A 27,798-nucleotide genomic window follows, 5' to 3' on the forward strand; every position below is an offset into this window, starting at 1 on the left:
AAAGGTCACATTAATGTTTTTACGGCACCTGATTCATTAGAGACCCTGTAGATCAGGGGCCAGAAAAGAGGCGAAACCCAACACTCGAGAAATGGACGTGTATATTTATTCACATAAGGATCAGACGGCATGTTGGACCTGTGGCGGCACAGTTCACACATACGACATCAGTCCTCCGAGAGCCCGAAAGAGAATTCGTCGTCCTCCGCAATCCCAGAATACTTTGCTCTCGGCACATTCACCAGTGAAGGGGGGGTGGGGGGGGAGGGAAATGTCGACAACAACAAAAGTTTTCTCAGAGCATAACGCACAGGAGAACAGTGTAGACAGATTTGCATTTTAATACAAAGGCATATATTTTCTTTAGGACATAAAATAATGATATTAACTGCACAGCAGTAAGAAAAGGTCGTGTACAGATTGTTTGTTCATACACACCATTGAAACACAATTTCGGGTCGGTACAATAATAAAAACATTTGTGCTAATCAATAATTCCTTTTGCATAAAGACCAAACGTAATGGCAGCTGTCCGGAGGGAAGGTTTTGACATTCTCCTCCACACATTTATTCAGCTCGAGCGTTTTTCCCAATGCAGTAAAACTCCTAAAAAGCACACACACACACACACACACACACACTCACCACAAACACCCAAAAGATCTGCACGGTATTATAAACGGCGCTTTTGCTCTATACATACAGCATGTTCAAATATATTGGCATATTCTGGCTACAGCACACCTGAATACTGCACTTACTGATGTCTAACACCACACTTCACGTACGCCACGACCTCTGACCTCTACACGCCCCACGAATACCGAAACCCCACCCACCCCGACGTCTTCAATACCACCGCACCAGCACATTTACACACTTTTAAGGCACATTTCGGCTACAGAAAGGCGTTAAAAGAAGCGTTTTACTCTTGACTACGGAGACTTGCATTTGTGCTTGTGCTTTAAAGGGATAGTTCATCGTTCATCAAAATTCCAGAATTATTTACTCATCGTCATGTCATTCCAAACCTATGCTTTTAGTTTTACAGTGGAACACAAAAGTAGGAATTTTTTAATAGTTTAGATGTCTTTTTTTTTCTCTTTATGGCAGGAAATGTGTGACGATACTTCAGAAATTCCTTCTTTTGTGTTCCATGGATTTTGGAACGACATGCACTGCAAATTATTTATTTTTTTCAAAAATGTATTTTCCTAGTATTTTCTGTCTGGTTTAACATTATTAAATCAAGATACATTTACTTGAGAAGCAAAATGACTTGAAAATGAATGAGTTTATGCTTAAAACAAGAACATCTGCCAAATGGGGGTAAAAAAAATAAAATAATAATTCGTAGGGAAAACAAGATTTCTCTGAAAAACTCGCTCAATTTTTGCAGTGCGAGTTTTAAGTGAATCATTAAATTTTTCATTTTTGTGTGAACAATCCCTTTAAGATGAAAGAGAAAGGGGCGAGGGTAGACTGGAAAGCATGGAGTCAGCATCACACATGCAGTTAGGATCAAACGCAGCTCCTGCTGGTTGTATTAAAGCTGAAGGGAAGGGAAGAGAGAGGGAGGGCCGTGCAAAAGAGCTTCACGCCGAGCGGTGCCGCCCAACTCTCGACAGAAACGCAGGAATCTCAACATCCGACATCGCGAGCCATCTGCTCCTGTGATACCGCTGCTCTAGACAGCGATTTCAGACCGGAAGAGGAACCGCTCTAAAGCATGAGTTCTGTGGGCCACATGCACCTGTTTAAAGACCCTGTCAAATTAATATCGGCGGAGTTTTGTGGTTTTTATGTTATGAATGTACTCAGTTTATGTCAGGGACTATGTTTTCTGGCGGAAGGATGACACACGCAATAATAAAATAATACTTTAATGAAATGTACTTAATATTTTGTATTACGTAGAAATAAAATGGCTATGTTTTGTTAAGCCGTTACTAGAGGCGTGTCCTAATTCAGAGGCTGCATCCTTCGAAGGCCGATTGAGTCACAGCGGCGTGACGAGGGCTATCCCAATTCGAAGGTTCCTTGCAGCCTCTGAATTGGGACACAGCTTATATTCTCGTACCTTATTGCTTAATTGTAGCATATACTGTACACTACATTCATAAGTTTGGGGTAAGATTTTTTTTTTTGTTGAAGGAAATTAATACTTTTATTTAGCAAGGATGCATTAAATTCATCAAAAGTGACAGTAAAGACATTTATAATGTTAGAAATGATTTTTATTTCAAATAAATGCTGCTCTTTGGAACTTTATTTATCAGAATCCCACTGGAATCCTGATAAAAATGGTTTCACGGTGTCATGGTTTCCACAAAAATATGGACCTGTTTTCAACATTGATAATAATCAGAAATGTTTCTCGAGCAGCAAATCATCATATTAGAATGATTTCTGAAGGATCAGTTGAAATTCAGCTTTGATCACAGGAATAAAACAGAAAACAGTTATTCAATTCGAATAATATTACACAATTTTACTAGTTTTACTGTATTTTGATTAAATACCGTAAATGCAGCCTTGTTGAACAAGGAGAATTCTTTCAAAACATTAAAAAATATATATATTACCAACCCCAAATCTTTGAACAGTAGTGTACATGCATGCATTCACATCGCCTTTTTTATCTGGGCAAACAGACCAAAATTATTGACGACTCTTGTCCTTTAGTCCACAAAGCTCTCTAGAATGAGAGAGTCCCTTCCTCCTAACTTATACACACTACTCCGACGAGCATTAGCAATTAGAAGGGAAAAAAACACAACGTAAACGTAAAACAAAAAGCTTTGAGCTTTTCTTTGAGTGTTTAAGACACTAATCAAAGTGTTCATGCCACAAATATGTAAAGTTTTCGTACAAAGATAAAAGCGTCTCTCGGAGCAGAAATTTGGCTGAGTTCTTAAGTACCGTCTTGTTTAGTGGCAAATAACACACAAATGAGTGTGTCTATATCCTCTCTGCCAAAATAAAGCCATTAGCGTTCCAGATCGCACATCTAAAGCCTTCCAATGGAGCCACAAAGAGTTAAACGAGAAGCTTTCAGTCAATCCTCTCAGCCATGCGCGCAACACATCTCGAAGGACACACACACTCTGCACGAGTTCACGTCTGTTTCAGGCCTCACACACGTTTATATCACAAATCTGTCCTGTGCATCGACTATTTGTGCCGTACGGAATAAAGTCAGTCAGTAGCGCAGCTTTCACAATAAAATGGCTTTCTGAAACGAAACACCTCTGAAATAAAGACTTTTATTAGCTACCATCATACATAAAAATGAAATGCCTTGTATCGTCGTATTGTTTATTTATTATTGCCTGTGTTGATTATCTACTAGCGAGTCCGTTTGGCTGAACTGAAACGGGTGGTTATGAAATGGATGGCCGTTTGATCGTATAAATGGATATGTTTGGAATCACATACTAGCAAACCGCAGTATAAACTGTGTTTATATTATAATTATGAAATTGTACAACCAATTTTGTCTAGTTATGTTTCTTTTGGCAGTCAAATAATGAGTTAAAAAGCTGAATCTTTAATTCGCAATCTCATGGATTCCTATTAAAATGACTGGAGTTTGCCAGCAAAAAATTGCAGAACAACGGTAAACGTGACCGAAGCTTTATGCTGCATTTTTTTGCAAATTTTACTGATACAGATAATTTGCACACTATACCAATACAGTACATACTGTAGTATGAGTAGTATGCTAGTATGATTTTTCCAAACACATCCCATGCAATCCCTACTGTCACCTTCAGCTGCTTTTGATTGGACGATACCAGATATGACCTCACTGTAGGCACACCCCCTGCATACACGCATCGCAGGGTCATGGGCAGCTCCCTTTTGGTCAGAATATAGGCATCCTTTACACACACACACACTCTTGCACACACACACAGAAGCTTTAAAAACAACTGACACAAGGCCGTCTATTTAAAAAGTTATTTTCCTCTTATAAAGCTTTCTGCATAAAGACTGCACAATAAAAAAAATATAGAATACAATTCTTAAAACCTTTTGTCTCTACACAGGAAGAAATTGAACATCTGATTATAGCGACGAGCTAAATACACACACTGAGAGAGACGGGGTTAGAGGTCGGTCACTTTGTTCTCCAGCGCTGCGGCGATCTGTTGCAGTCTCAGTGTTAACTGTTTACTCTGAGCGGCCGGGTCTTCATCCAGAGACATGATGATCTACAGACACAGTGAAGGACCATCAGCCTCGAGTTCACAGGCAGTTAAAACTATCCATCCATCCATCCATCCATCCACCTACCCATCCATCCATTCATCCATCCATCCATCCATCCATCCATCCATCCACCTACCTACCCACCTACCTATCCATCCATCCATCCATCCACCTACCCACCTACCCATCCATCCATCCATCCATCCATCCATCCATCCATCCATCCATCCATCCATCTACCCACCTACCCATCCATCCATCCATCCATCCATCCATCCATCCATCCATCCATCCATCCATCCATCCATCCATCTACCTACCCACCTACCTATCCATCCATCCACCTACCCATCCATCCATTCATCCATCTACCTACCCACCCATCCATCTACCTACCCACCTATCCATCCATCCATCCACCTACCCATCCATCCATTCATCCATCTACCTACCCACCTACCCATCCATCCACCCACCCACCCATCCATCCATCCATCCATCCATCCATCTACCCACCTACCTATCCATCCATCCATCCATCCATCCACCTACCCATCCATCCATCCATCCATCCATCCACCTACTCACCTACCCATCCATCCATCCATCCATCCATCCATCCATCCATCCATCCATCCATCTACCCACCTACCTATCCATCCATCCATCCATCCATCCATCCATCCATCCACCTACCCACCCATCCATCCATCCATCCATCCATCCATCCATCCATCCATCTACCCACCTACCCATCCATCCATCCATCCATCCATCCATCCATCCATCCACCCACCTACCCACCTTCCCATCCATCCATCCATCCCATCCATCCATCCATCCATCCACCTACCCACCCATCCATCCATCCATCCATCCATCCATCCATCCATCCATCTACCCACCTACCCATCCATCCATCCATCTACCCACCTATCCATCCATCCATCCACCTACCCATCCATCCATTCATCCATCTACCTACCCACCTACCCATCCATCCAGCCAGCCATCCATCCATCCATCCATCCATCCATCCATCCATCCACCTACCCACCTTCCCATCCATCCATCCATCCCATCCATCCATCCATCCATCCATCCATCCATCCATCCATCTCTCTCTCTCATTGGTATATTCATCCATTCATGTTAAAATATGTATAGTGTGTATTTATGAAAGTGTATACTTTAGGCTCTGTTACTTTGCCACCATTTATTTGAAGTTTTCCCGACACCATTTTCAATCACCTTTTATCTATTTATTTAAATGGTCCTGCTGTGTGACAAATTAATTTGAACTGTTCAATTATTCCATATAGTCTGTCAATTCATATAAAACCACATGCAAATTAATTATACAAGAACTAGGAAATGCTGTTAAAAAAGTTTTAGATGAAATCAAGCATGTCACTCCATTTTAATATCCCGTGTGCATGTGTGTTCAGGTGTGTGTGTGTTTGTACGTGTGTGCGTGCGTTTGTGTATTTGTGCGCGTGTGTGTGTGTGTGTACTCACCCCATCGTAGTATTTACTGGCGTACCGGTAGAGCTGGTGAAGAGCCACTTGTGTGTTCAGTTTATCTGTGTGTGCCTAATTTTTTATAAAAATAAAATTAATAAAATAAATCAACACCAGTCTCTTCATTTTCCATAAAAATCACAGAAAGCCCACCGCACACTCACCCGTGACACTTCAGCCAGATGTGTGTTCATTTCCTGGTCACTGACTGACACCATCTGACGGATTCCTTTATAGTAGCTGTGGAGAAACACACCATACAACTGATCTATACTGCAGATTATTCTGGCCAAAAACACACACTTAGAAAGAGACCTTCTGACTGATATGTAAAGCAACACACCATGTTCACTTATCTTATTTGTCATTTAGGGCCTGGTAAATCACAAATAACTAAACAACAAAGCAGAATATACTATTGTACTCAAGTGTATCTTATTTACTTGCTAAAGTGTCTCAAACAAAAGATAATCATGAATAACTTTCAGAGATTTGATGCCTATAGACTTTAGCAGATCTCAGAATTGCTCATCGTTGCCGCCTGAGAACATAATTACAACTTTGATTGCCGGCGGGCTTATAAAAACCTGTCGCACTGAATTGCCGAGATATTGCATAAACCCAGTCAATCATCATGTTGAGAAAGTTCTCGCCATTTTTGTGCACAACGCGCATCAGACAGTCTGTAAACCATATGTGGGCGTTCGGCTGGAGGCTGAGACTGTGCAATGCTGGAGCACTTACTCGTCTACCATCCTTTTGTAGGTGGAGATCTCCTTTGCATAGAGTAATTTGTTGCTGGGAGAATCCTGGAGGCAAGAGTGAGAGTGAGAGAGAGAGAGAGAGAGAGAGGGAGAGAGGGGGAGTAAATAAATGAAGTATTTCTGGTCTTTATGAGCCTGTAACTGATTCTCAAACACTTACCCGACTGAGTTTGTGTTCTGTTTTCGTGCAGGCGTCCATGAAGGTCTGAGCGATGACAGACAAAGAGGCGTCCACGACCTCGCTCACGTGCACGTCGAAAATGAAGTGAGGGTTCTTCAGAATGTTCACCCAGAAACGCAGCGGCAAACTGCAGAGAGAAGCGGATTATGGGCTGTGAAATATGTAAGAAATACTTCACCTTCAATACTCCATATATATATATATATATATATATATATATATATATATAAGTTTCTAAATATGTATGCATGTATGTATATATATATATATATTAAAAAATAAAAATATTTATATTTATTGTACTAATATAAATTGTAAAGTCAAGTAAATATGTATTAAATAAGTTTATCAAATTAAATAAGTTTATTTATATATATATATATATATATATATATCAATTTGATGGCACTAATAAATATATAAAATAAATAGTAAATATATATATACATAAAATATACTATATGTATTATATAAAAAATTGACACAAAATTATATTAACTTCACATTAAACCGAATAGTAGGCAGTGGCCTCGGCAGGAAAAAGAACCCCAGAAACTGCCATGACAAAAATATGCTTTAAAATCCTAAATATATTGAAATAAAGTATTTTGCCAACTATTCAGACATATACAAATATATTATCTCTCTATATATCTGGATGATCACCTAGGTGTCACTATGCAGTACAGTTTTGAGTCGTTGATTGGTGCTAGTAGGCGGTTGCTTAGTAGCCTAGTACGTTGTTATGCAGTTGCTAGGGTGTTCTGGGTCAATGATAAAGTGCTGCTAAGTAGTTGCAAAGGTGTTTAGAGGGTTTTTAGTGCGTTGCTATGCACTGATAAAAATGATTTTGTGGTGAAGTAAATACGACAGAAAAAAACAAATGTAATTTACATGAAAAAGTTAGTTCAGGCAAGAATTCAAAAACTAAGTAAATTCTATATTAGTACTCAATTCAAGCGTGTAGAAATGAAAACGTAAATATAAACATTAGAAAATTAAGTAAAATTACTCAACTTTTCTGATACTGGTATTCCCATCATGCACTGGGCCTTGAATAATTAATGAGGTTGATTTTGCACTGTTCTCCAGCTGTATTTACACTGTTTTATCATTGCTTTAGTTGTTAAGATTAGTTACTTGCCATTTTGTGCCATCTGGAGTTCATTTTCGACTCAAAATGACACATTCAAACACAAAAACGATCCATCAAATGTTCCCGTCATTGTGTATTGTCTGCAAAGTATTGAGGTCTCTGCGTTCACATGACTCATAACCTCTAATATGTAGATATGGTGTCACACAATTTATTGTATTAATTACTTAGATGTTTCAAAAGTAAAGCATATACTGTAAAAGTGTGGATTAATTCAATGTTATATTGTTTAAATGAAATGTATTGCAAAGGAAACCTTAACTAAATAGATATTTCTCCTAGCCAAGTTAAAATTACTTATTTTCTATGTTACTTTCACTTAACTTAGTTAAGTAGAGTTTACTTAAATACATATGTAAAATTTACTTAAAAAATATGTGCGCAAAAACTTAAGTAACTAAATTAAGTAAATTTTACTTATAGTTTTTTTCAGTGTGGCTTGGGTCCCTTGTTCAATGTAAACGCATGCGATCTTTTCACCATCTTATCATCCATCTATCTATCCATTCATCCATCCATCCATTCATCCATCCATCCATCCATCCATCCATCCATCCATCCATCCATCCATCTATCCACCTACCCATCTATCCATCCATCCATCCATCCATCCATCCATCCATCCATCCATCCATCCATCCATCCATCCATCCATCCATCCATCCATCCATCCATCCATCCATCCATCCATCCATCCATCCATCCATCCATCCATCCATCCATCCATCCATCCATCCATCCATCCATCCATTCATCCATTCATCCATCCATCCATCCATCCTACCACACCAGCACAACTCTCTTGAACAAACTGTACGAATTGTGAAATCATTCATGTCAAACATGTTTATTAATCACGGTCAGGGGTTTATTTTAAATCTCTAACCCTCAGCATGAGAAACAGAGATGCTCTCCTTAGCAAACACTGCTAATTATGCTATTTAATCCATTTGATAGTGAGTCTTTCCTGCAATTGGAGCATAAACTCAGTACAGAGCAAATAATTCACTCAATCCGCCCCTCAATACTGGCGCCGTCGGAGCATGAACACGGACAGACGGCTTTGGAATTTCAAACAGGTTATTAAACAGCTCTGGCTTTTGTTTCCTGAAAGTCAGTAAAAAAAGAACGAAAAAAAAGCTCATTCAGATGACTAGTTGTATCTCTGTGGAGAATAGCAGAGGAAAAAAAACCAAAAGGTGTATAATAACCGAACAATTAAATCAACCAGGGATGTAATTAAGGTGTTTGTTTGGCTGTGAGCGGTTTTATATTTAATAGAATCGCTGGTGAAGCTGCTGGAGTGATGATATTACTCGTCATATTTATTCACATCTCGGCGGCAGCTGTCAATCACGCCGCATCCGCATTCACACATCAGGCGGAATAAATGAACGCGCCGCTGACATTAGCATATGCCGCGCGTCTCCAGAGAGAAGCGGCAATCAGAGAGCAGAGACGCCCGCTGTGACTAGCACAACGCAAACACACACACACACACACACACTTCCCCACCTGTTGGTCTTCCAGATGTGTATGGTTTCCTCGTCTACGTTCTCGTGTCTCAGGGCTTGCTCATCCAGGAAGTCAAAAAAGTATTTAACCGCCGGCGGGACGGTGGAGTCAGAACAGAGCACACTGCGAAAGAAATCATCCACGAACTGCTGCAGCGTTCCCTGAAAACACACGCAGGCACAGAAACAAGCGAACTAGAGTTCAGTGATTAGAAACGAGTGTTTCTTTAGAGGATCGTGCATAAAAAGTTTCTACTAACTGACAGATTTCACTGAAATTGCCCTTGCAATGCCCGTGGCTCTCTAAAAAGTCAAGATCTAAATTTGATGCTATGAATTATGCAAAAAATTGAACATATTTCTTATTTATTTATTCTAAATCATTTTTATTATTATTTCAGTAAGATTTAAAAAAAATTTATTTAAGTACTTTTTATGTACGTTGTATATGTATAACTATATGTGTTATATGTGTATATGTTAAATAAGAAAAAAAGAGTTTGGAGATTGCTGCAAGTGTTTTTTGTTTTGTTTTAGTTTTTTGATGGTCAAGCATAAAATGTTTCTAAAAACTGACAGATATCATTAAAATTGTCTCTAAAAAGTCAAAAACCTTGTTAACCCTAAAAGTTGTTTTTATTTCTTATTTATTTATTCATATTATTTTCTTATTATTTACTATTTATTAAATCTTTTAATTATAGTAATATTTAATAATAATTATTATTATTTCAGACCGATTTTTTATTTTTTATGTGCGATGTATATATGTATATAAATATATTTAGTATAGGTTTTTTAACCCTTTAAATATTTTAAATAAGGAAAAAAAGAGTTTGAAGATTGTTTGAAGTGTCAAGCATAAAATATTTCTAAAAACTGACAGATATCACTAAAATTGTCCTTAAAAAGGAAAAATAATAATAATATTTTATCCCATGAACTTTTTTTTTAATTTAGTTATTTTTTCTTATTTTTTATTCATTTAATTTTGTATTATTTTATAATAATTATTATTATTCCAGTAAGTTTTTGACATTTTTAAATTGAAGTACTTTTTATGTACTTTGTATATATGTATAAACCTCCACAGATATTATACATTTTGTATATTTGGTGTTTCCATGTCATATAAATACAAAACTAAATGAATTCAAATAATCAGTACAATTTTAAATATTTTTAATTAAACAAAGAGTTTGAAGATTACTGCAATTATGCTACTCTCAAAAAATAACTATCGGCATTTTTTTTATATTATATGCACTTAATTATTAAAATGAAATAAAATAAAAACATAATATATGTAAGATATTTTGTATAGGCCTACATAAAAAAAAATTTTTTTTTTAGAATTATGACATTTTTAAGTAAATTATTTGAGGTTAGAAAACATTTGAAAATGTATCCAACCTGAACCCTGAAACATAACAGAGATCTTTAAAAATATTAATAATAATAATAATAATTTCAAGCTGAGAAAAGTCTCATTTATCAGGCTGCTGGGTCACTGACAGCCACACATGGCTGTTTCCAGGCTTTGATCGGCCTGACGGGTGAAGTTTCACATCTCCACAGGTTTGTTCCTGTCGGCACTGACAGCTTTACGTGCCGCTGAATTACTTCTGTACAAGGTGAAAGACGCGTGAAGTAATTAGCCTCTCTAATCGCCCAATTTACGACCGACGGCCCCCGACACAAGGACATGCAAACTAATCAAACAGAATTAGATGAGTTAAGAGAACATGCGAGCACTCAGAGTCGTTCCTGAAGGTTTATGGAGGTTATAATAATTGTATGACACGTGTCCCACATTAAACACTGCTGTAGAGTTGGACTGTTCATCACAAACATTAAATCAAAACTGATTATGCACGGTTTTCATTATCTTCACGGCAAAAATCTTTTCTTAATCAGTAGATGGCTTTTTTATTGTTTTCCATTGAACATATGTATAAGATCAACTTTTCAGAGAATATATCTCGAATCAAGTTTATTTTTCGTAATTTTTCTTGTTGTAAGCAAAAATCTTGAAATTTTGATGTAAGAATAATAAACGTATTAATAAACAAATTCTTGATATCTCATGCGATATGGAGGACTATTATTATCAAAAATACAATATAAATTAAATAAATGATCAACTTTTTTATTAAAAACATAAATAAATCACTTTTAAACTGACAAAAATAAGTTACGTTTAAATACAAATTAAATAATTTGAAACAATTTGAAAAGTAATTATTTACATTTTTCTTTTTGAAATAATTTGTCTTATTTAATTAATACATTTGTAATTGGTTGCTTCATTTGATTTTTAAGTGGCACTCTCAGTTCTCCATGCGGTGTTGATTTTAAAGTAAATTTTCTATATATTTTATTAATCGTTTTAACAAAAAGGTTAAATATTTTTTACCAAAAAACGAGGCAAGAAAAAAAAAATTACACAATAATATCATAGCCTACATTTCACAATCAGATCCCAATGGATAAAATCAAGTCCCGCCCAAACATTATTTCCTGAGAATGGAAGTTAAATGTATTTTTCTTGCTATTTTGAAGTAGAATGAACAGTTCCTTCAGTAGCAGGAAGCGCTCAGTACCTTGACGGAGAGCAGTCGGGTGAGATATATCTCAGTGATGGCTTTGGTCATGGATTTATCCTTTATACTGCCTCTCTTAGACTTCATCTCATCCAGCTCGTCAGCCGGTCGCACCAGGTGAAACACTTTATCATCATCCAGCAGGGCGTTTCCTGCGAGTTTGGGTGAAGAGAGAGTATAAGTGACGAACCCATCTGAGCGTGTGCTTCAGAGATGTTAGAGGAAGTTAGAGAGTAGACTTCAACTCACTCTCTTCATGGTTATCGTGATTCTGGTCGTACGACTGTTGTGTGTGATGAAGCCTGGAGAGGACCAATGTTGCGTTATCACGTACCTAAAACACACACACACACACACACACACACACACACACACAAAAGGAAGCGTTTTATACACTTTTAGAAACAAAAAAACACTCATGTCTAAATACTCACCAAATAAACAAAAATTAAACACATTTGCTTTGTCCAAAACCCAGTACGCCTTTTAATCATCACAGATGCTTTAAAATCTTTTATTTATTATAAGTATTTTATTATGAATTTATATAAAAAAATAAATAATAATAATATATATATATATATATATATATATATATAAATTGACTACAACTTTTCTGATAAATATGTATAATATAATATTTATTTATATATTATGCATATATATTTATCAAATAAATATGTAAAATATACATATATATTTTCCATATTTATTTTATAAATATATATATGCATAATATATAAATAAATAAATATTATATATATATTTTTTTTTTTATATATATATATATTTTTATATAGTAAATAATATACATAATGCTGCATATAAATATAATACAGGCTGCTGTATTATATATAATACATCATATATATATATATATATATATATATATATATATAAAATTCACAATATATTTACATAAATTACGAAAATACATAGTAAAAAAATGTTGGTTGTATTTTCATTAAAATTTATATTCATTAAAAATATATAAATAAATCACTTTTAAACCGAAAAATAAATGAGTAAATTTTAAACACAAATTAAATAATTTGAAACAATTTGAAAAGTAATTTATAATGAATTTTTCTTTTGAAATAAGTTGTCTTTTTTAATTACTAAATTGGTAATTGATTCCTTCATTTTATTTTTAAATGGCACATCAAATGTATTTCTGTAAAATATAATGATTCAGATTACTTCAGATGTAAAAAAAATATATATATATAAAATATGTACAATAAATTTGTAATACATTTATATATTCACATAATTTTTCGCAACAATATACATTTATAAAAGTTTCAGAGGTTTTGCTTATTCAAATGACCAACATCTTCATTCATTAAACTGCAGGAAGTGATTTTATATGACGTACCTTAACACACACAAAAGCACATCATCACATTTAGAAGCATGTCAAATAAAACAAAGCACCACGCGCTCACGTTATAATGCGCCAACGTATTGATGCGTCTCCACCGGCCCTCCTTCTGTGACGTCACGTCTAGATCTGACAGGGTCTGTCCTGTGGAGCCGGGCCGCCATTCTGTGGAAGACCCCAGAACACACAACGATAAAGACAGAGTCACGCTGAACCCGTGTGTGAGATCATACGCTCACTCGCTCGCTCGCTCACCCAGGGTGACGCTGTCCACTTTGGGTCTCTGAGAGTGCGGCAGGTTCTTGTAAACCTGCTCGATGATCTTCTCCTTCACCTGAGAGATCGTGTCACAGTTCAACACCTTCACCGGGGTGATGTCAGGCCCCTCGCCCTGAACCAGCACCTGTAGAGTCTGGGGTCAAAGAGCAAACAACTCATATCAGATATACACAGCCATATTAGCTTTAGTTAACACTAACAACACAGTTCAGGAAAGAATCAGTTCTGAAAACATGATATATGGACTAAAACACACACCAGCACGATGTACTCCACATCATCTCCGAGAAGGCCCGTGTCGTTCAGCGTGTATTTGGCTTTCTTAACCTGTGCGTCCACCGGCCCCTTTTCAATCTGGTGCTTTATGGCCCTGAAGAGTTTGTACAGCGGTTCTCCAGCGGAGTCCTGAACAAACACAAGCAACTTTAACACGGCCTGCTGGGACGGTTTTAATCATTACCCACAGACGACAGCGGTTTATCGTAACTCCACCTGGAAATCAGCTGTGGCTTGAAGAATTTACAGTTCAAGTGTGTCAGTGATTCATGCAGATGAAGAACAGAAGCTGCTTCATTATCATCATTCATCATCACACTCATGAATATCAAAGCTTTACGGAAACATCCCGTGAACAGGACACATCCAAACCAAACCGTTTAAGTAATACAACCTGGAAAATAATTCAGATTTTATTTTGCAATTACGAGCAATTCTTTTTCAGTTTATATCTCACAATTCTGACTTTTTTTCGTAATTGCGAGTATGTATCGCAATTCTGACTTTTTTCCTCACAATTGCGAGTTTATATCTGACAATTCTGACTTTTTTCACGCAATTGCGAGTTTATATCACAATTCTGACTTTTTTTCCGCAATTGTAAAGTTCTATCTCATAATTCGGGACTTTTTTTTTGCAATTTTGAGTTTAAATCTCACAATTCGGACTTTTTTTTCATAATTGCGAGTAGATATCACAATTCTGACTTATTTCACGCAATTGTGAGTTTATATCTCACAATTCTGACTTTTTTTCGTAATTGCGAGTATGTATCGCAATTCTGACTTTTTTTCTCACAATTGCGAGTTTATATCTGACAATTCGGACTTTTTTCACGCAATTGCGAGTTTATATCACAATTCTGACTTTTTTTCCGCAATTGTAAAGTTCTATCTCATAATTCGGGACTTTTTTTTTGCAATTTTGAGTTTAAATCTCACAATTCTGACTTTTTTTTCATAATTGCGAGTAGATATCACAATTCTGACTTTTTTCACGCAATTGTGAGTTTATATCTCACAATTCTGACTTTTTTCACAATAGCGAGTTTATATCACATATATCATTCTGACTTTTGTTTTCGCAATTGTGAAGTTCTATCTCACAATTTGGGACTTTTTTTGCAATTGTGAGTTGATATCTCACAATTCTGTCTTTTTTTTGTAATTTCGATATATACTCGCAATTACAAAAAAAAGACAGAATTGTGAGATATCAACTCACAATTGCAAAAAAAGTCCCAAATTTGATTTCACAATTCTGACTTTTTCCCCGCAATTGCGAGTTTATATCTCACAATTCTGACTTTTTTTTTGTAATTGCAAGTAGATATCGCAATTCTGACTTTTTTCCTCACAATTGTGAGTTTATATCTAAAAATTCAGACTTTTTCCGCGATAGCGAGTTTATATCACAATTCTGACTTTTTTTTCGTAATTGCGAGTATATATCGCAATTCTGACTTTTTTACCGCAAAAGCAAGTTTATATCTCAAAATTCTGACTTTTTTTCGCAATTGTGAAGTTCTATCTCACAATTCTGGACTTTTTTTGTAGAATTGTGAGATATAAACTCGCAATAGCGATTTATAAAGTCAGAATGGCAATTCTGCAATCGCAAGAAAAAAAAGTCAGAATTGTGAGATATAAAGTCGCAATCACATTTTTAACTTTTTTATTCCGTGGTGGAAACAAGCTTCCATAAAATCCTGATGTATTGTGAAATGAAATATGAGCGAATCTTTATGAATGTGTGTCCTGTTTGATATTTTACCTTTAGGTACTGATAGAGACAGATGGACATCCAGTTACTCAGCATCCTTTCCACCACCGTCTCAGACCTGCGGAAACACACACAGACACACACACATTATTTATTACAAAACTGACAGTTCTGGCTCTGAAAACTTGAACGAGTCACATTTGAAGCTGTTATTCAATCCGATCTGTCAGTTAAACACTTTGTCAGTTAAACACTTTAATAACACGGCAATTTGCTGAACAGCCTTCAGTCAGGCTAATGAACTAGATTACATGACAGAAGAATTGTATTATGATTACTATGAAGAATTAACATAGTAATTTATTGAACACTTATGTGTTTTTATTATGTTGCGGATGCTGCCTTTTAATGAAAGCAATAAGCCACTTGAGGCCACACATTACAGAGATTTTAAGTGGTTTCTGCTTCAACAACACTCCTTAACTGTGGTAAGATCACTATAAACCACGGCCTCGAGTGGCTTACTGCTTTAATGAACACTTGTACACTAATTTGAGTCAATAACAAACATTGATAATTAGCATCAGCACCCAACTATGACAATCAAACAAGCATGTGAACATGGCGCTGGTGAGTGTTGTGCTTACGCATGTGTCTTTGGGACAGTGAGGTTTGTGTTCATTCTTGCAGAGACAGACTTTTGACTAAAATGGCTTGTTTTATGTGATATTTAGTGACAACCTAATTCAAAATACTTTCATCCGGACTCCCAGAAGTTGCATAAAGCCAGCCAATCAGATTGCGGATCTCGGGTCTCACCTGCGGAGCAGCAGTTTAGGATTCTTGCTGTGAACGTAATCCTCCATGAGCCCCAGCAGAAGCGTCCTCATGATGTCTGTGTAATACTCCAGTTTACCGTGAAGCGCTACGGTCAGCAGAGACGCGAAATACACTTTGGCCCTGGCGTTAAAATCTGGACGGCCCTCCAGCGTTCTGATAAACTAAACACACACACAAATTATGACTTTCCTGTATGATTAAAACTGTGGAGCATTCAGATTTACATCTTGAACAAGCATCTTGTTATACTCTAATGATTATTATGTTTAATGATGTCTGGTTATGTTTGACTTTTGTGTGTTGTGCGTAACCATATAAACACTGGGAAGATAATTACAGGCCAGTCTTAAAACACTGACGGTGTGGTTGTTTACGTGTATTCATGTGTGTCATTAGATGTAGAAGTTTAATTGTGTTTGGGCCATGAATATAAAAGACCTTTAATGAGAGCGCAGGAGCTGATTGAGTCCTCTGGGGCCCTTTTAGTGTCATTCAGTATAATTGAGCGAATGTCTGCTAGATGTCTATAGGGCTCCATCACTGACGCATGTGTTTGTCTGAGAAACCCCCGACAATTATCGTCAAATATTAATTTACTGACCTTTCTCGCTATTAACTGTTTAAAATGAGCAGGTGAAGAGCTGGAGATGTCTAGAAATGGATCATAATTACAGTGTGTTTGTGTTTCCTACATTGATGAGGAAGGTTTTGCTGTTGAGCAGGTTGGAGAACTGGTTCAGCGCCTGGGTGACCGTAGCCCTGCGGGATTCTGGGATGTCCAGTTTGCCGGTGATCATGACGTCATTGGCTCCATCTTTAGAGGGCAGGAAGAAGACGCGGTCCGTGTAGGTCTTGTAGTCCAGGAACGGGATCCGGCCCTCGCTTATGTCGTTAGTGTGGTCCTCCATTTCGATCATCAGATCTGCACAGGAAATGACACGGTCTATGTCAGTATATCTTCAAAATCGCCACTTTAAATCCAGCTAAACTTATTCAATCAGTTCTAAACTCAGAATTAAAGATTCTAGATGTGCAGATTATGTTAATTTGTGTTTCAAAATCAAACAACAATATAAAATGACTAATTCTGGCCAAAATGTGTGGCAGCGTTGCAAATACCATTTATGGATAAATTAATAAATTGTTGGAAGGATAAATAAACAGTTAAATAAATAAATAAATAGGTTGAAGGATAGTTGATTGATACAATTGATAAATTAAATAAACAAATAAGCTGATTTATAGATAAACAGTTGAAAGATATTTAACATCAATATAAATAAAAATAAACAAATAAATAAACAAATAAACAAATAAATAAATAAACTTGAATGGCCAGATGAACAATTGACAAATAAAAAAATTAGGCGGATGGATAGATAAATAACAGATTAATTGATAAATGAATAAATAGGTGGATGAATAGATAAACAGTTGATCGATAAATGAATAAAATAATAATTAATTAATGTGAATGGCCAGATAAACAATTGACAAATAAAAAATTAGGTGGATGAATCGATAATGGATTAATTGAAAAATAAATAAATGTAAATGGACAGATAAACAATAGATAGGATAATAGACATCAATAGATTCATTGAATGAATAAATAAATAAATAAATAAATAGGTGGACTGATAGAAAAACAATTGATTAAATAAAGAAAGAAATAGGTGGATGAATAAATAATTGATTAATTGATTAATAAATAGCTGGAAGTTCAGATAAACAATAAATTATTTAATGAATAAATAAATCAGCTACTCTCTAATAGCCTACTAGGATTATGGTCATCCAACAACAAACTAGTTCATTAGTGAGGTCAACTAGCTTTAGATTTTCTTATTTATTTACGTTTTGATATTTTTAGCGGCCGTGCTTCATTAGCGTACTTTAGTCACAAGACGGTTTGCATTTCAAAGAAGTTACAGAAGCCATACACATGGAGACTATTCATTCTAGATATCTTCAATGAATAGTTGACTAATATAAGTCAGATGTATAATATTTCTTTTGCTGATTTCTAGTGTAAATCATCTGATAGCATGCTTAAAACACCCCTGCTGCCATGGTAACGGGATTATGCGTTCATGTGTGACCTGTGAACTCTTTTTTGCAGCGGTCACGAACACTCTCTTCCAGATTCTCCAGCTGATGCTTCACTTTCTCGTACTCTCGTTCTGCCTGCTGGCTCTTCCTCCTACACACAGATGATCAGATGAATTCATGAATTCATTACATGAAACGTTCAGGCAGACGAACACCTCAAGGGCATTGTGGGAAGAGCAGATCTTCTTTGTAACCTGTAGCAGACGACGGAGATGGCGATAATCAGCAGCATGGGAACGACCACCGCCGGGATGATGATGGGCAACGGGAGATTGTACCTCCTCTCGTACCGAACAGAGCCGACCGTCCACTCGCCATTGCCAAACTTAATCTGAGAGAGAGAGAGAGAGAGAGAGAGAGAAAGAGAGAGAGAGAGAGAGAGAGAGAGAGAGAGAGAGAGAGAGACTGTATTACAGATAGATGTATGGATGAATGAACAGATAAATAGATGGATGGACAGACAGATAAATAGATGGATGGATGGACGGACGGACAGACAGATAAATAGATAGTTGGGTGAATTAACAGATAGATAAATACATAAATTGGATGGATGGAAATAAACAAACACACCAACAAACTAATAATATATATGTGTGTGTGTGTGTGTGTGTGTGTGTATGTATATATATATATATATATATATAAACACACACACACACACACACAAACATGTGGACAGATGTCATATACAGATGTCAGGTACGTCCAGTGCCGGCCCGAGCCTTTTGGGGGCCCTAAGCAGAATTTGATTTGGGGGCCCCCTCCCACCACGCAGAGTCACCTGTGCTTGACGATTATTGACACAATGTCACGCTATAATGTTACATTATAAATTAATACAATGAGGTTATGTATTAATACAAAATAAATACTTCATAAAAAATAGATAGGCCTACTTAAAGTTTTAACTTTTTCTTTACTCTTTTACTAACTCTTGGAAACTTCTGAAAACAAACTGTCACAAAACATATAAAAAAAATTATTTGCAAAATATCCTCCAACGTTTTGCAACACTTTGCAGTTTGAATGATGTCTTGTATGAACATGAGTATGTTTTTATGTTTCCACTGTTCGATCGCGCCCGCGACTCACACACACACACACACACACACACACACACACACACACACACACACACACACACACACACACACACACACGCGCGCACGCACACACACACACACACAATCACACACACACACGCACAACATATTCCAGCTTTGTAATCTTCCACTGTGATGTTTCCAAGCACATTTTTGCGAGTGTGAAGAGGATTATTTTTTTCGTCGATATTGGAACGTGAGTGAAGTACAAAGCCTATGATAAAGAATAGTTTACCATCCAAATCCATCGCGAATGTTGAAACATTTTGATTCTAATGAGAGAGATACGTGAGCCCAACGCCGCTTACTTTCACTTTCGCTTTAAATTATTTCGTTTTGGCTTGTTTATAGTTATTTTTTTATTCTTGTTCTGTTCTGAATATCATTACATTTAAAGGATAAATCATTGATCAAATCAAATTTTTGTGACATGGCTTAACATTACCGTGACTTTGCGCACAAATTGTCTATGCACGCCACGCGAGGTTATGCGCATGACTCAAACACTGGCAGACACAGCAGCAGTTGTAGGCAGGTATATTGATCATGAAATCAGAATTTTCTTGTCGTGAATTATTAATCCTTTCATTCATTTATGTCACTTGTTTAAGTTAATTAATATGTAAAAAAAAATTAATAAAAAATCGATTGGGGGCCCCCTGGTGGCGAGGGGGCCCCAAGCAGCCGCTTAGTTCGCTTATGCCTCGGGCCGGCCCTGGGTACGTCATATAAAATCACTTCCTGCAGTTTAATGAATGAAGATGTTGGTCATTTGAATAAGCAAAACCTCTGAAACTTTTATAAATGTATATTGTTGCGAAAAATTATGTGAATATATAAATGTATTACAAATTTATTGTACATATTTTATATATATATATTTTTTTACATCTGAAGTAATCTGAATCATTATATTTTACAGAAATACATTTAATGTACCATTTAAAAATAAAATGAAGGAATCAAGTGGACAGATAGATAATTGATAGATGGAATGATGGATATATAAATAAACAAAAAAAAATTTAAATATAAAAAGGATGGCTGGATGAATATGTGGCTGGATGGATGAATGGATGGACGAATGGATGGATGGATGAATATGTGGATGGATGGATGGATGGATGGAAGGATGGACGGACAGATGGATGGCAGGCACCTAACCCCTTATCGCTGCCCGGGCGCCACAAAAAAGGCTGCCCGCTGCTCTGGGTGTGTGTATCCACGTTTGCAGTGTGTGTGTGTTAACTACTCACTACTCTGCTCCTAATGTGTGTGCATTAACTTGGATGGGTTAAATGCAGAGGTCAAATTCCAAGTATGGGTTACCATACTTGGCCGTCACGTGTCACTTTCACTTTCACTTATGTTGATGGATGGATGGATGGATGGATGGATGAATATGTGGATGGATGGATGGATGGATGGATGAATATGTGGATGGATGGATGGATGAATATGTGGATGGATGAATGGATGGATGGATGAGTATGTGGATGGATGGATGGACAGATGGATGGCAGGAAAGACAGAAGGATTGATGGATGGATGGATGGTTGGATATGTGGATGGATGGATGGATGGATGAAAGGATGGATGGACGAATGGATGGACGAATGGATGGATGGATGAATATGTGGATGGATGGATGGATGAATATGTGGATGGATGAATGGATGGCTGGATGAATATGTGGATGGATGGATGGACAGATGGATGGCAGGAAGGACAGAAGGATTGATGGATAGATGGTTGGATAGATGGATGTATGTTGTTCTCTCACCAGCAGGTCCAGCGGGTCAGAGCCGGTGTCTCTCCTCAGTCTCTTGGATCGAGCTCTGGGTGCGGTGGAGGGCGGGTCCAGGAATAGTTTATCCTCCTGTAGTGTGTTGACGTTACACTGAACATCCCCCACAAACGCCTGCGCCTCCCTCGCCGTCATCGCGCTAGAAAACCCCCGACCCTGAGACACACCAAACACACGTTTACAAGAGTGAAAACCCCCGACCCTGAGACACACCAAACACACGTTTACAAGAGTGAAAACCCCCGACCCTGAGACACACCAAACACACGTTTACCAGAGTGAAAACCCCCGACCCTGAGACACACCAAACACACGTTTACAAGAGTGAAAACCCCCGACCCTGAGACACACCAAACACACGTTTACAAGAGTGAAAACCCCCGACCCTGAGACACACCAAACACACGTTTACAAGAGTGAAAACCCCCGACCCTGAGACACACCAAACACACGTTTACAAGAGTGAAAACCCCCGACCCTGAGACACACCAAACACACGTTTACCAGAGTGAAAACCCCCGACCCTGAGACACACCAAACACACGTTTACCGGCGTGAAACCCTGTGTCTGATTGACAGTGGAGCGGATACTCACGGTGACGATGATCATGCTGTTTTCGGTGATGACAGTCTTGCTGAGGTGGTCAAACGTCGGGTCAGGATGATACTGGAACGGCGTCAGCTCCGTCTGGAGGTTATCCAGCTGCACGTACGTCCTGAACAACTGAGACGCGTTCACCGCAGGGGACAGGAACACGATCACGCTGTCGTTTTTGTGCGTGAAACCCTCGACAAACTGAGAAAGAGAGAGATTTGAGTTTATGTCACTTCTGTAAATTTAACTCTCCTCAGTTTTCTGACTCTTTTCCCAGCAGCACATGGACCAAAAGGCCCTCAGAATGCGAAACCATACAGGAACAGATTTCACTGCTGCTGGGAAATCTATTGATATTCTGAGGGGGAGCAGCAAAAGTCCCTAAAAGTGGGGGCGGAAAAATCTGTTAGATAGACAGATGGAGAAAGAGCGATGGAAGAAGTGAGACCGCTTGAGAAAGGTCTGGAGCACAAAAGCTCCTCCTCAGATAAGGGAGATGAAATGAAGCGTTCATCAAGTTTTTCGTTAGATAAACGCTCGTTTAATCTCCGTCTCGTTGAGCGCTTCAGATCAGAGAAGCTCTCGTCATATCAATCAGAACCCGAGCAAGTCATGCAAGACGGAAACCCAACAGTGAGAAGAACAGATGAAACGAAAAACAAACAGCAAGTGACGTTTCCCCTGAGAGCCTCTGAAGGATTCTGGCACTCACCTCCTCTGGGACGCCCTGTTCGGACCATTCTCCAGCGGACGCCACCACCCTGATACTAGCTTTCTGGACCAGGTCAAATCCAGAACCGACCACTAGGATTTTTCTGCCACCACTGAAATATACACACAATCATAACACAATAATGGTTTTTTTTTTACTAAGTTGAGGTTACACTGCTAAAGGGCAGCAATGTATATATATATATATATATACATAGTATATAAAAAAGGCATTATTTATATAAAAAACAAAATAAGTGATATAAATTATTATTGTAAATATAGAAATAAAATAACATTTTGTCTTGTTTATATGATGTTGTCTCTAAATAAATTAAATACACAAAACTATATATAAAATATTTATAACTTATTCTATACAAGTTAATAATACAAAATAATATATATATATATAATATATTACAGATTTAAATATGTATAAAAAGTTAATATAAAAAATAATAAAAAATAATTTAAAATATAGATTCAGAATGTTTTATTATAAATATACAATATGTAATAATAATAATAATATTAATTATATAAATGTTATATACATTGTACAAGTTAATAATACAAAATATATATTAAATATATTACATTTTAAAAAATAATATAAAAAAGTTAATATATAATATAATATTTTATATATATTATTTTGTATTATCAACTTTTTCCATATATGATTATATTATATATTCAATTTAAAAATACAAAAGAGTTAATATACAAAATAATAATAAACTAATAAAATATTCATAATATCAATATAATAATCATATTATCAACGATACAATCAATCGTTTTTTATTGGTATTTAACAAGACAATATATAATGGTACTTTCAATGAAAAGTAAAAAAATAAAAAAATAATTCCAGATTGTCTAAATTTAAACCAAGGGGAAGGAAATTAATTAATTAAATAAATACACACATTTGAATTATACATATACATACAAACCTATATTAAATACTTATAAACATTGTAAACGTTACACAAAATAAATACAAATATCTTATTTATTGAGATAAATATCAAAATATTAAATATCCTTATCAAAATAATGTCTAAATTCTTTCCCCCTACAACGTGCATAAGCAATGCTTTTATCGCTTGTTTCTGCTCCTCCTTCACCTGTGTTTTGATCTGGAGATTCAGTTCTTTTTCAGAAGTTGCATAATAGCAGTCTATAACATATTACAGTGAAAACATTGAAAACATGGAAAGCTGGAAAATTCCTTCAATGGCGGGGAAAGAGTTAATCATTCAAAAGTGTACAAATGAGGGTAAAGATGTAAGAATGGCTTTGTGTGGCAAGTAAAATATCGGATGGGTTTTCTGGCAAACAGAACTGACCAGATGAAGCTGCTCCTGGGCTGATGGTCAGACACAGAGGGGTTGCTGGAGAACTGAAAGATCGTCTTGATGCTGGTTGCGGTGTGTTTGCCGTATTGAACTCTGACGTCGAGGCGAGCTGACGGAACCGTATCGCCCAGATACTCAGACAATTTACAGGTGATCTGATCTCCAAAGGTCTCACTAACACAGAGGAAGATGAAAAAATTAACCCAAAAATGGAAAATCTAATGAAAAAGACTATTTCCCATGATGCACTCACACTCTGCAGGGCACGTCGCCCACGAAGATCTGCAGGTCTTCTTTTGAAGCTGTGTTCAGGCCTATCCCAGTAATAGTCAGGACGGTTCCTCCTGCTTTAGGACCTCGATTAGGAGACACACTTTGTGCTAGGGGGTCCTACAGAAACAAAGATCATATTTCAGGGCGTTTACACTACACTGTTTTCAACTAAAAATGGGAAATGCATTTTGGTCGTTCATTTACACGGTACCATTATCATCTCTGTTTAAACTACAAAAATGTGAATTTGTGTGACGTCATGCGCATGTGCTTTACATGTTCAGTCTATAGGTGCGTGTGTTTCTTTACAAAGTGACATCGCCATCTACTGGCCTGGCATGCATCATTTTCGTGAAACTGTTTGAACAGGGATAATAATGATGTGCGCAAGAGCTGCAAATACCCAGCAATGACAGACATGTTCTATGCATTACCATTTCATTGTAATGATTACATAATCCGACGAAATGTATCTGCGCGCTGTCCGAGACCCGTCAGTCTGTTGAACAAACACATACCCTCAGCGTCTCCCTGTGGGAGCAACTGAGACAGCCTATCTCCCTGAAAAACTGATGCAATCATTTCTGCCCAAGCCGTCAGCCGCTGATAATTGTAACTCCTGCAGGAGCATGTGACCGGTGACCACACACACCAGCCCATCACTACACACACCAGATGCAGAGAGCTCCCGTTGACTCACACAAACAGTGGCAGCCCTCTGGATTGGATCTCAAGTGGAGTCTCACAGAATTAGTATGTGTGTAGTGCATGCTGGGTAATGGAGAATCGTGACTCACCCTGTAGGTGAAGCGGACCGTTTTTGTAGATACGCCTTTTTTTCCTCTGCCCACCTCTATTTCCACCTCTCCGGATCTGTACAGTGTCACCGGCCCAATTTCACACACCACACTGCCAGACAAACAAACACAAACAGGCAATTATTTTTTTATACAGGTTGAAACTCTCTTCACATCCTGATAGAAATCAATAATAGAAGTGGTCTAAATATTAAAACATGTAGGCCTACATATATCTTCTGTGGAAGTTTTAGGACCAAAAAAATTTTCGTCCAATCATTGCATTAGGTCCGAATCCAATGATAGGATGTCCTACCTGCCTGTCAACACATGTTTTTAAGGTAACGCAGCAGAAGGATGAAAGGAAAAAAAATGGATGCTGCATTAATTGCGTTAAATATAAATATAAATAAAAAAATAAATAAAAATATATAAATAAAAAAATAAAAATATATATAAATAAATAAATAAATAAATATATATATATATATATTACAATCATTATATATATATATATATATATATATATATATATATATATATATATATATATATATATATATATATATATATATATATAATACTATAAATAAAACAGTAAATTAATACATTTAGAAAATAAAAAAAAATACATGTTCTATGTTTACTAACTTAATGTTTTTACAAACTGAAGGAAGAATTGGAATAATTTGTTTGTGGAAATCCTCAGGTCGATGAAGCTTAAGTTGTATTCAACCTGGAATATTTCTTTAACCCTTAATGGATTCTAGACAAGGTCAAAATGAGCAGAAGACAAGATAACCTAAAACATGCCGAAAATATGATAATTAATTATCACCAAACCCACAGATTCCAGATTCATTACGTCTGAAATGTGCAAAATCAGAAAACTGATCTTCTGTTGCCCTGAAATCTGGACGACAACTTCCTCAGACTGACTCTTCTGATGGTGATCTCTCCGAGAGCTTATTTACCATTCTGAAGCCAAACTCTCCTGCTGAAAGATCCTTTTCAAACTTGTTAACAGCCAGACAAACACTCAGTCAGGCTGAACGCTCACAACAGAGTTGATAAACCCTGATGTAGAATCACTGACTCAGCCAAGCCTGACATTGCCTCATCGTTGTCTCTGAATCTACACAACATGCTCTGTATTTCAAAAACGTACAAATCTGATGTTGTTCTACAAGAGGGCAAACTCATGCAAATTTGATATATCCATGGATAGACAAACATAACACGAACCTCTTGAGCAGAACATCTAAAAGATTTTCAAACAGTAGAGCGTTGGTGCTCGCAACGCCAAGAGCATGGGTTCGATTCCAAGGGAAAGCAAGAACTGATAAGAATGTACATGTGTACCTTGAAATGCAATGCAAGTCGCTTTGGATAAAAGCGTCTGCCAAATGCATAAATGTAAATTATTTAGATCATTCTTGAGGGGATTTTTACATGTTCGAATTCCGGGTAATTATTTTTTTATTAAGCTTTGAATGAACCAGATTTCTGTCACTACAAAAAAAAAAAAAAAAAAAAAAAATCAGGCCATTTGGTACCATAGAGATCTGCACACTCAAAGTCCAGCAGGGATTTCATTTTATAACAGCTCGTTCAATACCGAACACAGTTTGTGCAAGAATTTATGATAAACTTCCAAGTTTTGATAGAATTTTTTTTACTAAATGTTTATTTTTTGTAGGGGACTATAGGTTTATCAGTATAAACCAATATATGGTCCCAAACTTGCTAACTTGTACTGAATGTAAGCTTAATTTAGGTTAAATTTGCAAACCTGTTCCTATGTTTTATTTATTTATTTATTACACATACTTTACATACATTCATATGTCTGTATACACACACACACTTTTTTGGATGACACACACACAGGACACACATATATATTTTTTTTTTGCAAACATTTTTGCATTTGTATAAATATTATTTTTTTTAGCTAGAAAAAGACAAAAGTCAGTGTTTTAAACTGCATATTTTTGTAACAGGGTTGCAAAATTTGCGATTCTCATATAAAATGACACTTTCTGCAGATTAACAAATAAATATACATACACACATCAATCTTTTTCTGAACACTATTCATGGAAAGTGTCTCGGCTTCTGTTTGACGTTACCTGGTTGAGACGGAGTACCGTTCCCGCAGGTGTTTGCACGGCACTCCGGCCACGGTGATGTTTTTAATGTCGTCCCTCTGAACGCCCAGGTTCGAGCCCTTAATCGTCACAGCTATTCCTCCTTTCAGCGGCCCGTATCTCGGCGTGATCTGAAATACATTATGAAAAGATCCTAATCATGGACCGCTCTGAGAAAAGACCACAGAGATGAGCTGAGATAGCCAATCTCACTAAAACAACAGTAAAAAAAATGATTTATTTCTATTCCCATCAAGATCTGAGGTTTAAATTGATTTTTACCCTCAAAATTTGAGAAAATAGGGAAAGAGAAGTTATAAATTATTGCTTGAACTTTCTGAGCTGCGTTTTTGAGTATTGACGATTGTTAAAAGCACAACATGAACTTGGAAAAGGTCTCGTTTGTCCCATAAAAGCCATGATTC

The 27,798-nt window shown here is 36.8% G+C and overlaps 1 protein-coding gene across 2 annotated transcripts in view; it reads right to left on the minus strand.

Moving 5' to 3' along the window:
* Positions 1–323: 323 nt before the first annotated feature.
* plxnb2b (plexin b2b) overlaps positions 324–27,798 on the minus strand; it is a 172,321-nt gene continuing 144,846 nt past the window's right edge. For both annotated transcript variants that reach the window (XM_082159082.1, XM_082159081.1), the window contains 23 exons: positions 27,356–27,504; positions 25,224–25,335; positions 24,407–24,543; positions 24,145–24,327; positions 22,788–22,899; positions 22,076–22,276; positions 21,457–21,636; positions 18,762–18,898; positions 18,558–18,658; positions 17,148–17,377; positions 16,435–16,616; positions 15,667–15,733; positions 13,876–14,022; positions 13,594–13,750; positions 13,403–13,503; positions 12,204–12,288; positions 11,955–12,106; positions 9,353–9,513; positions 6,661–6,808; positions 6,481–6,545; positions 5,901–5,976; positions 5,734–5,808; positions 324–4,217 (listed from right to left, as the gene is read on the minus strand). In XM_082159082.1, the coding sequence (XP_082015208.1) occupies positions 4,113–4,217; positions 5,734–5,808; positions 5,901–5,976; positions 6,481–6,545; positions 6,661–6,808; positions 9,353–9,513; positions 11,955–12,106; positions 12,204–12,288; positions 13,403–13,503; positions 13,594–13,750; positions 13,876–14,022; positions 15,667–15,733; positions 16,435–16,616; positions 17,148–17,377; positions 18,558–18,658; positions 18,762–18,898; positions 21,457–21,636; positions 22,076–22,276; positions 22,788–22,899; positions 24,145–24,327; positions 24,407–24,543; positions 25,224–25,335; positions 27,356–27,504 (3,063 nt within the window). In that variant the 3' untranslated portion in view covers positions 324–4,112. The remainder of the gene's footprint in view (positions 4,218–5,733; positions 5,809–5,900; positions 5,977–6,480; positions 6,546–6,660; positions 6,809–9,352; positions 9,514–11,954; positions 12,107–12,203; positions 12,289–13,402; positions 13,504–13,593; positions 13,751–13,875; positions 14,023–15,666; positions 15,734–16,434; positions 16,617–17,147; positions 17,378–18,557; positions 18,659–18,761; positions 18,899–21,456; positions 21,637–22,075; positions 22,277–22,787; positions 22,900–24,144; positions 24,328–24,406; positions 24,544–25,223; positions 25,336–27,355; positions 27,505–27,798) is intronic.

The sequence above is a fragment of the Leuciscus leuciscus genome (assembly GCF_965113295.1).
Source record: "Leuciscus leuciscus genome assembly, chromosome: 25".
NCBI classification, from domain to species: Eukaryota; Metazoa; Chordata; class Actinopteri; order Cypriniformes; family Leuciscidae; genus Leuciscus; species Leuciscus leuciscus.